The following is a 16,833-nucleotide window of genomic DNA, read 5'->3' on the forward strand; positions in this document are numbered from 1 at the left end:
AAACATTTCTCTGTTCATAGAAACTCAAATTTGTATAAATTTCCCTGAAACTCATAAACTAAATTGAAATTTTCCGAATTATTAATCAAAAACTGTTAAAATTGGCGTGCATTGAAGTTTGACGATGAATATCTTTTAAACGCTTTATTTAATCGACTAATCATAAGAGACCATTTTTGTAGAGCAGTTAATTTCCTACAACACCATGAATTGCGCATTTCATAATGATTTTTTGTTAACGAGTTATAAAATTCATAAGCAAAACAGAAATTTGTCTTAAAATAATCAAACCTCAACCTTCAATATCTTTTAAACAGCGAGGTTTACGAAAAAAATATAAGAGACCTTTTTTGTAGAGCGTTAAATTTCCTACAAGTATATGGGGAGAGATATTTTTAACGAACAGTTGATAGAGGGATATGATTTTTTTTTTCTAATACTGAGGAAAAAATGGAAAACTGTAAAGCGGAGGACCTTCCTATTAAAATTAAGACCTCATATTTGGAGAGAATTTTCTAGAAGTGTCTAGCAACCTATTTTTCAGAGTATAAAGTAAAAAAAAATAGTCGATTTTTTTGACCCACCCTAACTGATGTATACTTTTATCCTATTCCATTCTGCATGTTCCGCAGATATCAAACAAACCCATCAAGTTTGTCATTAAATATATTCCATCATTAGCACTGTGTTATTCTTTAGAAAGTACTTTTGATTTTTTGAATTAATGTCCAACAATGTCAATATCATTCTCTAACATCTAAATTGCTGTAGGCATTAAATATTTCTACGACACTCCACGTAAATACAGGGTGAACCTTAAATGTGTAAATATTTTATTACATGCATATGCTTTATTTACTTTAGAATACGAGATTTTAAAAAGGCGAAATAAACTCCTGGACAAAATTGAGGTAAATTTTAATGAAAACTTACAAATATGAGCTTATACAATCACTGATAAAGAAATTTGCCAAACATGACTTATTTAAAATTATTAAACATTTCTTTTGTTGAAAATGAATTAGATGTATGTTTGTATGTTTACAGAGATTTATTGCTCTATTCTCATTACCATTTTATCGGGGAACACACGCAGGCGGAAGGTGTTGAGCGACCCAGGTCTCTGGTAGGCCGCCACAGCCACATCCCGAGCATGCCTTAGGTCACTCATCCAAGTTCCAGCCTGCGTCCGTGATGCTTACCTCGGCCGATCGAAATCCATCGGCCAAGACGCCCGGCTAGGCGATCCCCAAATGAATTAGATATTAAAATGATAATCAAAACAAAAAACATTTAAGAAATCGAAAATAATGGATCCAATGTGGTCCTCCTTTGCTCCTAATTACCGCATTCAAACACCTTGTCATGATACCAATTAAATTTTCAATGATGTCCTGGGGAATATTCTCCCTTTCTTCAGTTACAGTAGCCACTAGTTGATTGTGGGACTCTACGACCTCGGACCTTCTTTCTAAGATGGCCCCATAAATGCTCAATAGGGTTGAGATCGGGACTGTAAGGTGGCCATTCCATTAATGGAATATTAACAGCATTCAGGTAGTCAATAACCTGTCCAGCTAGGTGGAGACTCACATTGTCTCGTATTACGTGTTCAAGTGCGATGTTTTCCAGGTAATGATTTGCATTGATAGATCCTACGTATAGGGACCAACTCTGCACGAGCGCCGTAGCAGATGCCCCCCCAAAACTAGAGTCCCTAGAATAACACCCGAAACATTACAGAGCTGCCACCATACGGGACCTTTGTAGAAATGTTACGACTTGCAAATCTCTCTCCATTTCTTTGCTAGATACGCTCACGTCCATCGGGAAATTTTAAGCTAATCTTCGTTTCGTCAGAGAAACCTTCTTCCAATCATTAACTGACCAGTATCGATGACTTTATTGTCTTATTCTTTTCTTGGAATTCTATCTTAGTAAATATTGTATGGACTATACGTATTTCATTCGACACAGAATCGTTTGAATACTTTTCACGTGACTTTTTCGGCAGTAAATTCAGTTGATTTTAATCGTTCTTTATAAAATAGATTCGATAATCAAAACCTCAAAAATAATTTAGTGTACATGTTACATAAATAGATACTGAAAATCTTATAAATTAAAATGTGTCCCATATGGTAGCAATCTTTTTACTGCTGATCCAGTCATACCCACACGTTCCTTCAATGTCAATTGGTTCCACCTTCAACACCTCCAAGCGTGCCAAATTTAGAGGCAAAAGATAAATTTCTCCAATGCGGTCGATAGATTTCACAAACGACCATTAAAACCAAATATGAATTCATTGTGTTACACGACACAGTGGTCAACAAAGCAAAGCTGGTACGCATTTGGGTATGCCACACGCGTACTATGACCGCCCTAGACTCGTAAAAGGTGTTCCCTTAGGAGAGCCGTTCCATTAGAAACAATGCAAGGTCGCCGGGTACATCGCGCTCGTTTTTAGACGTAATGGGATGATTAATATGCGCGAGGTATAATTTTATTTGTGTATAACCGTGTAGTTAATAATTCGACGCAACTTTACATGAATAAAGATAAGTGTTAATCCTTAGTTATTTGCTTTCTGATAGTTGTGTTTGCGGTGAGCACGCTTTATTTACGTCTTTGGGTGTTTTCGTCTTATTTTTACTGTTAATGTATGTGCTTCATAATACAATAATAAAAATACCTTGTTTTACAAATACTTGCGTCATAAAATTAACTGCAGTGTGTAGACTATTGATGTAAAGTTTATGATTATTTTATTTAAAATACTAAACTGAGCATCAATGTATTTCGCTGAAAAATGCGTACACACCTGAAAATGTTCAAAAGAAAATGATTTCATTGGATAAACGTCATTTTTCATGCACAAATGACAGTTCTTAACACAATGCATATGTTTTATGAGCTACCAAAAAATAAATGTTGTGTTAAATCATTCCAGACAAAATCCATACTTTGCTTCAAAAGTTCTTGTTTATGGATGAGGCAATTCTTACCGATGATCAGATTAGGATACGATTGAAATTTGATTCAGCATTTTCAACATAAATTTAAAATGAATACTTGATTTGGAATAGTTGACGTTCATTTAATTCGCCCAATTGAACTTCTAGATAGACTTAAGGCATAACGCTTTTCGAACTTTCCTCGTAACGGTTTATTCCGGTTATTAAATGTACCACTAAATATTCGTAATAACATAATATGGTATTTAGGTACATGATGGAGCATCGCCTCATCTGATAGAAGTTTGGAATCATTTGAAAACCGTTTTTTTCTCAGCCGATAATATAGATGAGGCAGCAACAATCCATGGCCACCTCTTAGTCCGGATTTAAATCCAATGAACTTTCAATTTTGGAGCAACATCAAATACCTTTTGCATACAGGAATCGTAATTAATACTAAGAACGAGTTATGGCAAAGGATTATGACAGATGTAGATGCAGTACGAAACTTGCCTCCCAACTTTTTCAACGTAAAGAGAAACTTTTTAAAACGATGTAGAAAATGCATTGAAATAAATGGTAATAACTTTGAATATTTACTCAAACATGAACATTAAATAAATGGTCCCAACAATAATTCCTATTAATCAGCACGTAATACTATTTTCTTACTCCTATTATTCATAGTTTTGATTAATATTTAATCGTGGTTTCGTAAATTCTGATATTTTAGTTTGTTTAATTTTTGTAACCTGTTTTTTAAATTTTATTGTTTTATTATAATTTCCCCGTTTTAGTTGCAAAAATATATTTTTTAAATAAAATTGTAAATTCAACACTCGACTAAGAATTTTTTTTTCGTAGAACAGTATGAAGAACCAATTTTTAATATCAGAAATCACATACTATGAGAACGTAGGGCAACGGAATACTCCCTTAGACCAAAAATTTTGTCCAATTATCTACTGTGTGTCAAAAAAATATGAAGAAACAACGACTTTTTTTCGTCTTTGACCCCCTGTATGTTTGTTATTATACCTTTCCATTAAGATGGTGATCGGCCTATTTTGACTCTAGGAATCTCCCATTACTGTATTGCCCATTCTTATAAAATACGCTGTATATGAGCAGAACTTGTCCAAAAGTTCACTCAAAGAAAAAATCATTTTTATCTCTTCTGCAAAATATACCATTTTCATGAAGATAATGGAATAGGATTGAAAATTTTCCTAGTATGATTTTCATGGTATATGACTTTTAAAACGTGCAAAACAATACTCATATGCTCAAAATTCAAGATATCAAAAATCAGTACAGTTAATTTATCTAGAAATAAAATTCAGTACACCCTGAGGCCGTTTTAATTTGTGATTTCCAAACAGCATCCACTTTATCCAGTAATTTTGAGTTTTTCCGCAAAAATTAAATAGATTTTAATTTTGTGTAAAATGGTCTGACATGAACTACAGTGAGAATAGCCTTTTTAAGAGAGTTTTTGAAAGTACAAAATTCTAAGAACATAGGGTAAATATGTTTTATCTATGCCATAACTTCGGAAGGTTTTCCCTTGGACCACTATTTGACTTTAAACCATTGTGGGGCTTTTAAGTCTAAAATAATGATTAGAGGGACAAAGTCCTAAAATTACGACATAGTCTTAGAACACGCCCTGTATAGCTACAATCAATAATTACTGAGAGTGAAACGAGGGATTTTCTCGAAAAATAAGCGCCTAGGTATGATTGCGAAAAACTAAAGGTCAAATTCGTGTTCAGAGGCTCCTATAATGGGAGGCAAACGGAACTAGCAAAGACTAACATCTTTTTAACTATAATCCTATGTTTTGTTTATCTGACTTGAATACATTATTCACTGACCAAGTTGAAGCATCATTTTTAAATAAGAAGTTAGGTATGTGAGAAATTAATGTAACGTAGAAAAACTAGTAATAAGTTTTCGAATTTTATTTTTCTGTTTAATCTGTATTAACTGTAGATCTGATTCTGATATATTTTTAATAAATTGCTGCGAATAATTATAAATTTGTTCCATTACACAACTACTTAAGATTGAAATTACCAGCATTTATTTTGATTTTGGTCTTTTCTGTCAGCAGATACACTCATAATCAAAAATGCCATGGAAACGAATGAATATCACCATGTTATCTCGAAAACAAATGTAAAGTACCAATCTTCAGTTTCGACAGTTGAATGTGTGGAGCTAGTTATTCAGATTTTTTGTAGGTTTTGAACTGGATTGTCTAGTTCTAGTCTGTCCACCTTGTCCAAATTTCCCGATACATTTCGAATTTTTTAACAGAAATTAGGCATACTTACTTGGAGGCAGCCGCACCAGCCGCGCTTGGTACGCACGGCCGGCATGGCTGGGATGTGCAGTCGAGGCAGGGCGTTGGTTATGTCGTCCCAGGCAGGAAGCTTTAAGGAGCACTTGGGCAGGCCCTGCAACAAGACAAAGACTCGTAAAAATGACGAACCACAAATATTACTATATCGTTAAATACCCCCGCACAAAGTGCAAGTATCAAAACAACAAAGTGTTAACAAGAATAGTAACCATTTTTTTTTAATTAGAAAGATATTACATAATATATGAGTGTCTCAGAAAATTGACACAAGGGTCTAATTGAAAGGCGAATATACAAAATATGGCTATCTTAAAGACTACAGTTCCTATCTTTTTAAAGATTGTATTATATTTTTCTATACCCTCAGCTTTTCTTGAAACAATATTTTAACAGTTCACCATGATGATGTAATGATTGCGATGGCATCCATGTAATTTTAACACATCCGCGGGATATCCTAGAACATGTTGCTTATTATTATACGAAACGTTCACTGCTTCGTACAAGCCTTTGTTGCTTTGATTTCACGAATTATAGATGCGGATAAAATTATATATCCTACTTGCCTTTTCGGAGAGGATGTTCTAACGGTTAGAGAGTACCTAACATAAAACTAGTTACATTGCCGCTGTCAGATCAAAATCAAAAGGCAATTAAATTATAGGAGATCTATAAAGGGATACTGTTTTAAACATACTATTACTTACATTCTTAAAGCAAAACTAGCAATTTTAAATGTACAGGGTGTTCCAATTATTAAGACTGGCCAGGCCTATCGACTGGATCTGAGCGGAGAAAAATTAGAATAAATAGAAAAATTTGAACTTTACAGTCTACAATATAAAGGGTTCTAGTCAAAATAAATTTTTACGCGAAGTCTGTTCAGTCAGACAAATGCCAGCTAAATGAAAATGTCCACCATTGGCAGCAATACAAGCGACAAGCCTTCACCTCAACGTCTGTCATACATTTTTGAAAATTGCTGGCATTTGTCTGACGTGCTGACATTCATTTATGATTCCTTATCTTAAATCTTCTTCATTTTCTATTGGTGTTTCATTTTTTTAAACTGTTAAATACCTATTAGAAATTATTTTAACACTAAATATGAAAACTCGAAAATGGTTTATTGTGTGAAGAAAATGCAAGTGATCATTTTATTAAAAATATAACAGTAAATTAAACTCGCCTATTAATCTTTTTGGAAATCCAGTGGCGTAGTTTTTCTGAGGGTGTTAGTGACAGAGCACCCCTGAATCTTCGCCACTGGTTGACAGATTTATATAGAAATATACCGAATTATTACATTTAATTAGTTTCATCATTTCCCCAAGTTTCGTCAATCTACGTCAAACACCTTCAGAGAGATAAATGAAAAAATGTGATTTTTCAAAAACATTAACGCCCTCTACTTAGAAACTAGTAACTTTGTGGCCCTGGTTTATTAAGGATTTTGGGCCTAAGATGACCCAAGAAATCACCTCCTTAATTTATGACATTGACTGAGGATACACCCTGTATGTGCCCAGGCAACTCAGGTTAGACATGAACTCTGAATATGTTTGTTTAAGTTAATTTGTAATATAATACAATCAATACTTTAAAAAGAGTCCCTCTAAGGAATTCAAAGAGGGGTCTAAACATAGTCATATCAATTTAAGGTTCACTCTGTATAAATACGCGTTGTGTAGCTATTTATCTTTTTTGAACAAATCCGAAACATTTATCAAGCATTAATAACCGCGATATTTAGACTTTTTTCCTTCGTTACTTATCCGAATGCGACTTATAAATTACTGCTATTTCCCTGCCATATGGCGTGCGGGCACAATGAGATGCCATTCTACATTTCCAATCGCAATTTACGATTGCGATATATTAATATTTTATAACATTACATCGCGTTACTGCGGATACACAAAGAAATGAAAAGGCTGAGAGCGGCGTTATAGAATGCCGAATACGTCATTGTGTTTTATAATTTATAGTTATTTGTCCGCATTACGCTTCATCTGCCGTCGCATTTACGTTATCATTTTCAATTTATAGGTTTATTGTTATTCAAATTATCCGTTCTTCGAAGCACAGTGACATGAATCTAGTAACTTCGTATTAAAATTGAAAATTTACGAAAACACTGTATTTGTACTTACGAAAGAAATGTCGGGTGCCAACATCCTGAAGGACATCCAGGCCGACAAATTAAAACACTCAATCGACATGCTTTCAGACCTTGCAAATCGCTGTATTGAGTCGAAAGGGGAATATTTTGAATAAAATAAATCGGTTCTGCCAAAAAAACTTTTTGTTTTTATTTTTTAAAAGTTCTGTTTTTTTTGGAACGCACCTCGTATATTCTCCTTCTAAGTAAAAAGTAAAAAATGAAGACTCGTGAATATTCCAATACCTACATGAAACGTCATTTTTATTTTTCAAGTATCTTTTATTACTTCCGGCTTTTTTCTGAAATAACATTAATTTGGACTTTCAACGAAAACGGGCTAACATACTGCGATTGCTGATGTTTGTTAAATTAAGAACTACTTTCTGACCTCTAACATTTTCGTCTAGACAATGAACGAACGCAGACATTCCTAAACCACTTTTTTAATGGTAATTTTAATTCATATACCAACAAAGAAACTGCTAAATTGGGAGAGTTTGTAAACCCACTTATGTGGACAATTCAGGTGTGGACGGAACACAAATATACAAATATATAGGGTGGAGATACAAAATAAATGACACAACAAGAGTAACGATCAATATCTGGGAGCTCAGGATGTTTAAAATATGGTCTTAAGTCGAGAGAGTACAATATAAAGACTTTTTACTCGTGTGTCCTACAATACTGACTGCTTTAGTAGAAAATATCAACTAAAAAATTATGCTTTTACAAATTTTACCTTTTTTCATGACATAAATAAAATCAAAATGAAAAAAAGGAAAAAAATTTGAGTCTTATTTTAGCTTATTTTCATTTTGTATAAGTTCGCCGACCTCAAGAATTGTCTAATTGGTCACCAAACTAATCGGTGACCATAAAACTTTTAGGGACATGCACTTATTTCAAAATTTGATTGGTAATGCAACGTTTACCAACAGTTTCTTCGACTGTTTCGTAACGTCCCACCACATAGGTGGCATTTGTGGCTTAAGTGATACTAATAACTGCAATTAAACCTTCAACAGCGTGCAATAAATTACATTTGATGAACGCGAATACCATCTTCGCCTGACGATTTATCAGCAACACACGGAACGAAAGTAACAGCGAGTGAGTTTAAAACATCGTTATGAAGTGAAGAAATCCGTTTTCAAGTGGTTTTCCAGTCCCGTGGCTTCCTAGTTCGTAAGTACGATAACGGATACATAATGCGACGCTCTGTCGGATTCCTCGAGAGATTTTGCCGGTAGTTAGTCGCAAGAAGATGACATTATCTTGTTATAAAGCTTTGGTTTTCTGTTACATACCTATTAGGTGTTTACGCTTTTTATGAATTATTCATATTTATTAATTATTAAATTAATGATTCATCATTTAACAAATTTTAATCAAAAATTTTCCTACAGGTTTTATAAGTTTCAATATTCAATCATCACTATTTCCAAAATTTATTGTTAGTTTCTCCCACGTAAATATTAAACAATGTATAATTATTGGAACAATTATTCGGAGGCCCCCATAAAATAAAATTGCTAAATATTTTACCAATTTGCTTTAGTTGATTGGTTGTCCCATTTTTTGTAAAAAAGCGCAAAGGTTGACCTTGAACTAAGCTCTACTCGTGATGATCGCACATAGTTTTCTTAAGGAAGGAATTATTTTTCCCTGTAAAATAGGTCGTANCTTTTTTTCAAATTTTTGGACGAGCTATCACATCCTGAAGTCCTGCGCATATATTATGAAACACCCTGTATTTTTAATAAATTACTGTGAATAATTATAAATTTGTTCCATTACACAACTACTTAAGATTGAAATTACCAGAATTTATTTTGATTTTGGTCTTTTCTGTCAGCAGATACACTCATAATCAAAAATGCCATGGAAACGAATGAATATCACCATGTTATCTCGAAAACAAATGTAAAGTACCAATCTTCAGTTTCGACAGTTGAATGTGTGGAGCTAGTTATTCAGATTTTTTGTAGGTTTTGAACTGGATTGTCTAGTTCTAGTCTGTCCACCTTGTCCAAATTTCCCGATACATTTCGAATTTTTTAACAGAAATTAGGCATACTTACTTGGAGGCAGCCGCACCAGCCGCGCTTGGTACGCACGGCCGGCATGGCTGGGATGTGCAGTCGAGGCAGGGCGTTGGTTATGTCGTCCCAGGCAGGAAGCTTTAAGGAGCACTTGGGCAGGCCCTGCAACAAGACAAAGACTCGTAAAAATGACGAACCACAAATATTACTATATCGTTAAATACCCCCGCACAAAGTGCAAGTATCAAAACAACAAAGTGTTAACAAGAATAGTAACCATTTTTTTTTAATTAGAAAGATATTACATAATATATGAGTGTCTCAGAAAATTGACACAAGGGTCTAATTGAAAGGCGAATATACAAAATATGGCTATCTTAAAGACTACAGTTCCTATCTTTTTAAAGATTGTATTATATTTTTCTATACCCTCAGCTTTTCTTGAAACAATATTTTAACAGTTCACCATGATGATGTAATGATTGCGATGGCATCCATGTAATTTTAACACATCCGCGGGATATCCTAGAACATGTTGCTTATTATTATACGAAACGTTCACTGCTTCGTACAAGCCTTTGTTGCTTTGATTTCACGAATTATAGATGCGGATAAAATTATATATCCTACTTGCCTTTTCGGAGAGGATGTTCTAACGGTTAGAGAGTACCTAACATAAAACTAGTTACATTGCCGCTGTCAGATCAAAATCAAAAGGCAATTAAATTATAGGAGATCTATAAAGGGATACTGTTTTAAACATACTATTACTTACATTCTTAAAGCAAAACTAGCAATTTTAAATGTACAGGGTGTTCCAATTATTAAGACTGGCCAGGCCTATCGACTGGATCTGAGCGGAGAAAAATTAGAATAAATAGAAAAATTTGAACTTTACAGTCTACAATATAAAGGGTTCTAGTCAAAATAAATTTTTACGCGAAGTCTGTTCAGTCAGACAAATGCCAGCTAAATGAAAATGTCCACCATTGGCAGCAATACAAGCGACAAGCCTTCACCTCAACGTCTGTCATACATTTTTGAAAATTGCTGGCATTTGTCTGACGTGCTGACATTCATTTATGATTCCTTATCTTAAATCTTCTTCATTTTCTATTGGTGTTTCATTTTTTTAAACTGTTAAATACCTATTAGAAATTATTTTAACACTAAATATGAAAACTCGAAAATGGTTTATTGTGTGAAGAAAATGCAAGTGATCATTTTATTAAAAATATAACAGTAAATTAAACTCGCCTATTAATCTTTTTGGAAATCCAGTGGCGTAGTTTTTCTGAGGGTGTTAGTGACAGAGCACCCCTGAATCTTCGCCACTGGTTGACAGATTTATATAGAAATATACCGAATTATTACATTTAATTAGTTTCATCATTTCCCCAAGTTTCGTCAATCTACGTCAAACACCTTCAGAGAGATAAATGAAAAAATGTGATTTTTCAAAAACATTAACGCCCTCTACTTAGAAACTAGTAACTTTGTGGCCCTGGTTTATTAAGGATTTTGGGCCTAAGATGACCCAAGAAATCACCTCCTTAATTTATGACATTGACTGAGGATACACCCTGTATGTGCCCAGGCAACTCAGGTTAGACATGAACTCTGAATATGTTTGTTTAAGTTAATTTGTAATATAATACAATCAATACTTTAAAAAGAGTCCCTCTAAGGAATTCAAAGAGGGGTCTAAACATAGTCATATCAATTTAAGGTTCACTCTGTATAAATACGCGTTGTGTAGCTATTTATCTTTTTTGAACAAATCCGAAACATTTATCAAGCATTAATAACCGCGATATTTAGACTTTTTTCCTTCGTTACTTATCCGAATGCGACTTATAAATTACTGCTATTTCCCTGCCATATGGCGTGCGGGCACAATGAGATGCCATTCTACATTCCCAATCGCAATTTACGATTGCGATATATTAATATTTTATAACATTACATCGCGTTACTGCGGATACACAAAGAAATGAAAAGGCTGAGAGCGGCGTTATAGAATGCCGAATACGTCATTGTGTTTTATAATTTATAGTTATTTGTCCGCATTACGCTTCATCTGCCGTCGCATTTACGTTATCATTTTCAATTTATAGGTTTATTGTTATTCAAATTATCCGTTCTTCGAAGCACAGTGACATGAATCTAGTAACTTCGTATTAAAATTGAAAATTTACGAAAACACTGTATTTGTACTTACGAAAGAAATGTCGGGTGCCAACATCCTGAAGGACATCCAGGCCGACAAATTAAAACACTCAATCGACATGCTTTCAGACCTTGCAAATCGCTGTATTGAGTCGAAAGGGGAATATTTTGAATAAAATAAATCGGTTCTGCCAAAAAAACTTTTTGTTTTTATTTTTTAAAAGTTCTGTTTTTTTTGGAACGCACCTCGTATATTCTCCTTCTAAGTAAAAAGTAAAAAATGAAGACTCGTGAATATTCCAATACCTACATGAAACGTCATTTTTATTTTTCAAGTATCTTTTATTACTTCCGGCTTTTTTCTGAAATAACATTAATTTGGACTTTCAACGAAAACGGGCTAACATACTGCGATTGCTGATGTTTGTTAAATTAAGAACTACTTTCTGACCTCTAACATTTTCGTCTAGACAATGAACGAACGCAGACATTCCTAAACCACTTTTTTAATGGTAATTTTAATTCATATACCAACAAAGAAACTGCTAAATTGGGAGAGTTTGTAAACCCACTTATGTGGACAATTCAGGTGTGGACGGAACACAAATATACAAATATATAGGGTGGAGATACAAAATAAATGACACAACAAGAGTAACGATCAATATCTGGGAGCTCAGGATGTTTAAAATATGGTCTTAAGTCGAGAGAGTACAATATAAAGACTTTTTACTCGTGTGTCCTACAATACTGACTGCTTTAGTAGAAAATATCAACTAAAAAATTATGCTTTTACAAATTTTACCTTTTTTCATGACATAAATAAAATCAAAATGAAAAAAAGGAAAAAAATTTGAGTCTTATTTTAGCTTATTTTCATTTTGTATAAGTTCGCCGACCTCAAGAATTGTCTAATTGGTCACCAAACTAATCGGTGACCATAAAACTTTTAGGGACATGCACTTATTTCAAAATTTGATTGGTAATGCAACGTTTACCAACAGTTTCTTCGACTGTTTCGTAACGTCCCACCACATAGGTGGCATTTGTGGCTTAAGTGATACTAATAACTGCAATTAAACCTTCAACAGCGTGCAATAAATTACATTTGATGAACGCGAATACCATCTTCGCCTGACGATTTATCAGCAACACACGGAACGAAAGTAACAGCGAGTGAGTTTAAAACATCGTTATGAAGTGAAGAAATCCGTTTTCAAGTGGTTTTCCAGTCCCGTGGCTTCCTAGTTCGTAAGTACGATAACGGATACATAATGCGACGCTCTGTCGGATTCCTCGAGAGATTTTGCCGGTAGTTAGTCGCAAGAAGATGACATTATCTTGTTATAAAGCTTTGGTTTTCTGTTACATACCTATTAGGTGTTTACGCTTTTTATGAATTATTCATATTTATTAATTATTAAATTAATGATTCATCATTTAACAAATTTTAATCAAAAATTTTCCTACAGGTTTTATAAGTTTCAATATTCAATCATCACTATTTCCAAAATTTATTGTTAGTTTCTCCCACGTAAATATTAAACAATGTATAATTATTGGAACAATTATTCGGAGGCCCCCATAAAATAAAATTGCTAAATATTTTACCAATTTGCTTTAGTTGATTGGTTGTCCCATTTTTTGTAAAAATGCGCAAAGGTGAACTGCTAACTAAGCTCTACTCGTGATGATCGCACATAGTTTTCTTAAGGAAGGAATTATTTTTCCCTGTAAAATAGGTCGTAGAAAGAAAGTTTGAATATAAAAAAACAAAAAACAAATAACAAAGAAATTAAAATAATCCTCATAAGTAGGTATAAGTAAAATGATACCCAGGCATTTTTATTTAAATTTTCGGCAAAAACTATTACAGACATAACAATAATTTGACAACTAACTTGACAAATGCCAAGTTATTTTAATTGTTTTGAAGTGTTTCTGGTCATGGCCAATTTGATAACAGATCTGATAGGAGAAAAAGTGTCCAAAAAATAGAAAATTGTAAATATCTCTAAAAGTAGTAACGGCAACCCTAACAATGGTTATATGACTTGAAAGGAAATTTCAGTCTGCATACGACAGAATAAAAAAATACAAGGTGTTCCATTCAAGTTAACAAAGTTATAGCTGTTTGAAGTTATCAAAATATAACAGCAAACATGAAACACCTAGTATTAAATGTTTCAACTTGTTGGTACACCATAGTGTAGTGTTACCTATGCCCTTTACAGAAACCAAGAATCCGCTTGATATCACGCTCCTGAAAAGAGTTACTAGCATCTCCACGGACCTTTGCATCTGTCAAATTTTTTCTTTAAATATTAATAGGTATCTCAAATTCTATAACTCCTAGGTATAGGGAATACTAAATAAAGTGACCCTCAAATTTCACATAGAATCCGAAAATGCAATAATAGATAGATGTTCCATTTAAAATAACGAAGTTGATGGCGACTTCTGGTATAACCGGACGTGCTGGAGAGTTCTAGATATTGTAGTTGTGTTCGCCCCCAGGGACATTGCCATGTTGCCAAATTTTCAAGTTTTTCGGATCTGTAGTTTCCTAGATATCGATCGACGCAGTTCCCGGTGGGACAACCTGTATATTCGCAAATATAAGTAGGAGAAAGATTTTTGGACATTTTCGAAAAAATTCACAAAAGTCTTGGTAATAATTACCCATTAAGAAATATTAAAGTTCATTTGGGACAATATTGCCATCAAAAGAGGTAATAAAACTTTATTTCAACGTAGTCATGATTTCCGCGTTAAATCATCGCCAATTAAGGCGTGAATACCCCATTGAAAACTTCATTCATCTTATTGAATACACGGTGACAGTAATGCTTATTGCCTATTAAATAAAATTAACTCCTTAGATCATTAGAAACTAAATAATCACACAAATTAACCTTTGTCCTACATTTCGTTTTATGTTTAGTCGATAATATCATAGAATAATGTTCGTTGCACAAAAAGTAGATAACAAAGCTGTCTGTGTAAATTCCTAAAAAAATTATTGGATATTAGTTAAGGGTTATTTTTTATGAAAGTTTTGCCTAACCAAAAAGGCAGGCAATACAAAATACACATCACTATACCACAAATAATTAATTTCAGGCAATATCAACAGATGTAGCTCAGAACGTAATTGGAAAAGCTACTTATTGCCCATAATATAGAATTTTTTTGCACTGCCCATGTGAGCTCGGCACAAATAAACGAATAATAGTTCAAATTATTAATAATCAATGAGGCTATCTACCTAGGGCAACGATTAATTAATTCCACAGTCACAACTCCTACTTAGTTTCATATACAGATAGAAAACAACTCTATCTACATCTTTAATACATTATGGTCTAATTTAATGGCTACTTTACAAATTAAAACCTTGAAAAAAACAATATAAGCCCGACCGAAAAACGTGACAGACAATTTAGGCTACAAATTAGCAGACCTCTAGGTTAATATCTCCGATATCGGCCCATTTTTAGATGTAATTGTGTCGGCAATGTATGCAAATCGAATCGAAACGGAACAATGGGGGGAGTATTAGCTCACTTTTTACGGCTTTTACATTTAAAAAAAAAGAAATTGTTTATGTACGAAACAATTGCGCTGGTCTACTTAACAGCTCGTAAAAGGCTAGTTAAATAACGTTAGTTTAGTATTCTACACTTGCTACGCTTCATACAAGGTTTTATTTCGCTGCAGTCGACCTGCATACTTGTTTTGCTTCTAGAAGTGAGCGGGCTGGCGGATTCCTTCGAGATTGGGTTGATTTAATGTAGCAAGATTTTCACTACTTTTGAAAAATGTTAAAATAAACGAGATTCCAAGATATAGTCTGAGTACTATTACTAGGAGATACGTAGTTTTCTTAAAATCCTTTTCGTGCAGCGCCAAATTTTTTCTTCTGAAAAACTATTACATTTACGAATAAACACACTGTAAAAAAATCGTTGTGGGTAAAAGCAATAAACGTGCGCAGTAAATCCATTGAGTGAAATTGTTGAGTACATTTTCACTCAATATTGAGCATTTTGATAATTTTACTCATTTGTGATATTTGAACTAATACTGAGTACTTTCACACAAATTAGATACCCGTTAAATAAATTCTGCAAATAAACTCGTATTTGACACACTTGTAACGAAATCGGAGTAAATGTCCACATTATTGAGCGACCCCTATGGTTGTCGTGCGTTGTCTTTGTATATTAGGTCATCTCATGGCGTGGTGTATGTCGTGTAGTGCTGGACAGGTGTCTGTTAGTCCGGTTATTTTGGTGAAAATTATGTTTAAATGCAGTGGTTTGATTACAACAATTAAAAACAATAATATATTGTGTCTCGAGGTATTTGGTTAAATAAACGGATAGTTGAATTGTTACCTATACTTATCTACGTATCTGTAACGTACAATATAGGTGATGGTAATCTATTCGTCCGATCAGTTCAGCAATTCCTTTAATTGAGACCTAAAATATTGTCTGCAAAACAGATTTGTATAGAAAGTACTATGGCAGCTTAGTGGTATATGACTTTAATACAATTATATTTAAATTAAAATTAAAAAAAATATAGTGGTGCAAAACCACTCCAGATATTAATTAAATGGAAGCAGCGGCAGCTGGTGAGGGGGCTCTGGGGCACCGCCTCCTTGGTTTTCGTAGTACAAAATTACTCAATAATAGTTAAATTTAAAACATATTAATGAAAAAGACAACTCTTAATTGGTTTTACATACTCAGAATAGAGTCAAAAGTCACTCACTTGAGAGTTAGCAGAAACTCGGATTTGAGTAAAATTCACTCACTTCTGTTGCAATAGTTTCACTCATAAAATTTTAATTGTACTCATACTAATATAGTGAAAATTTCATCCAATCAGGTGCGGAAGAAATTGATGCATTATTGAGTGAAACTTTTACTGAAATCAGAAATCAGTTTGTTTCAAATAAATACAGCTATCTAAAACTGATTTTTAAATAACCATATTGGCGATAGGAAAAAAATGTTTGAAAGGTTATAAATCCGTATGAAGAGAGCAGAGAGAAAGAGAAAAATAAATTCTTGACTTTACGAAGTGGAATTATTTGAAGACATTCATATTTAACTT

At 33.5% G+C, this 16,833-nt stretch overlaps 1 protein-coding gene across 1 annotated transcript in view; it reads right to left on the reverse strand.

Moving 5' to 3' along the window:
- Positions 1-5,416, reverse strand: part of LOC108906143 (disheveled-associated activator of morphogenesis 1) — a 23,428-nt gene extending 18,012 nt beyond the window's left edge. Inside the window, exon 1 of the mRNA XM_018709327.1 lies at positions 5,300-5,416. Within this exon, the coding sequence (XP_018564843.1) occupies positions 5,300-5,344 (45 nt within the window). The 5' untranslated portion in view covers positions 5,345-5,416. The remainder of the gene's footprint in view (positions 1-5,299) is intronic.
- Positions 5,417-16,833: the final 11,417 nt, after the last annotated feature.

The sequence above is a fragment of the Anoplophora glabripennis genome, unplaced genomic scaffold (assembly GCF_000390285.2).
Source record: "Anoplophora glabripennis isolate ALB-LARVAE unplaced genomic scaffold, Agla_2.0 scaffold74, whole genome shotgun sequence".
Taxonomy (NCBI): domain Eukaryota; kingdom Metazoa; phylum Arthropoda; class Insecta; order Coleoptera; family Cerambycidae; genus Anoplophora; species Anoplophora glabripennis.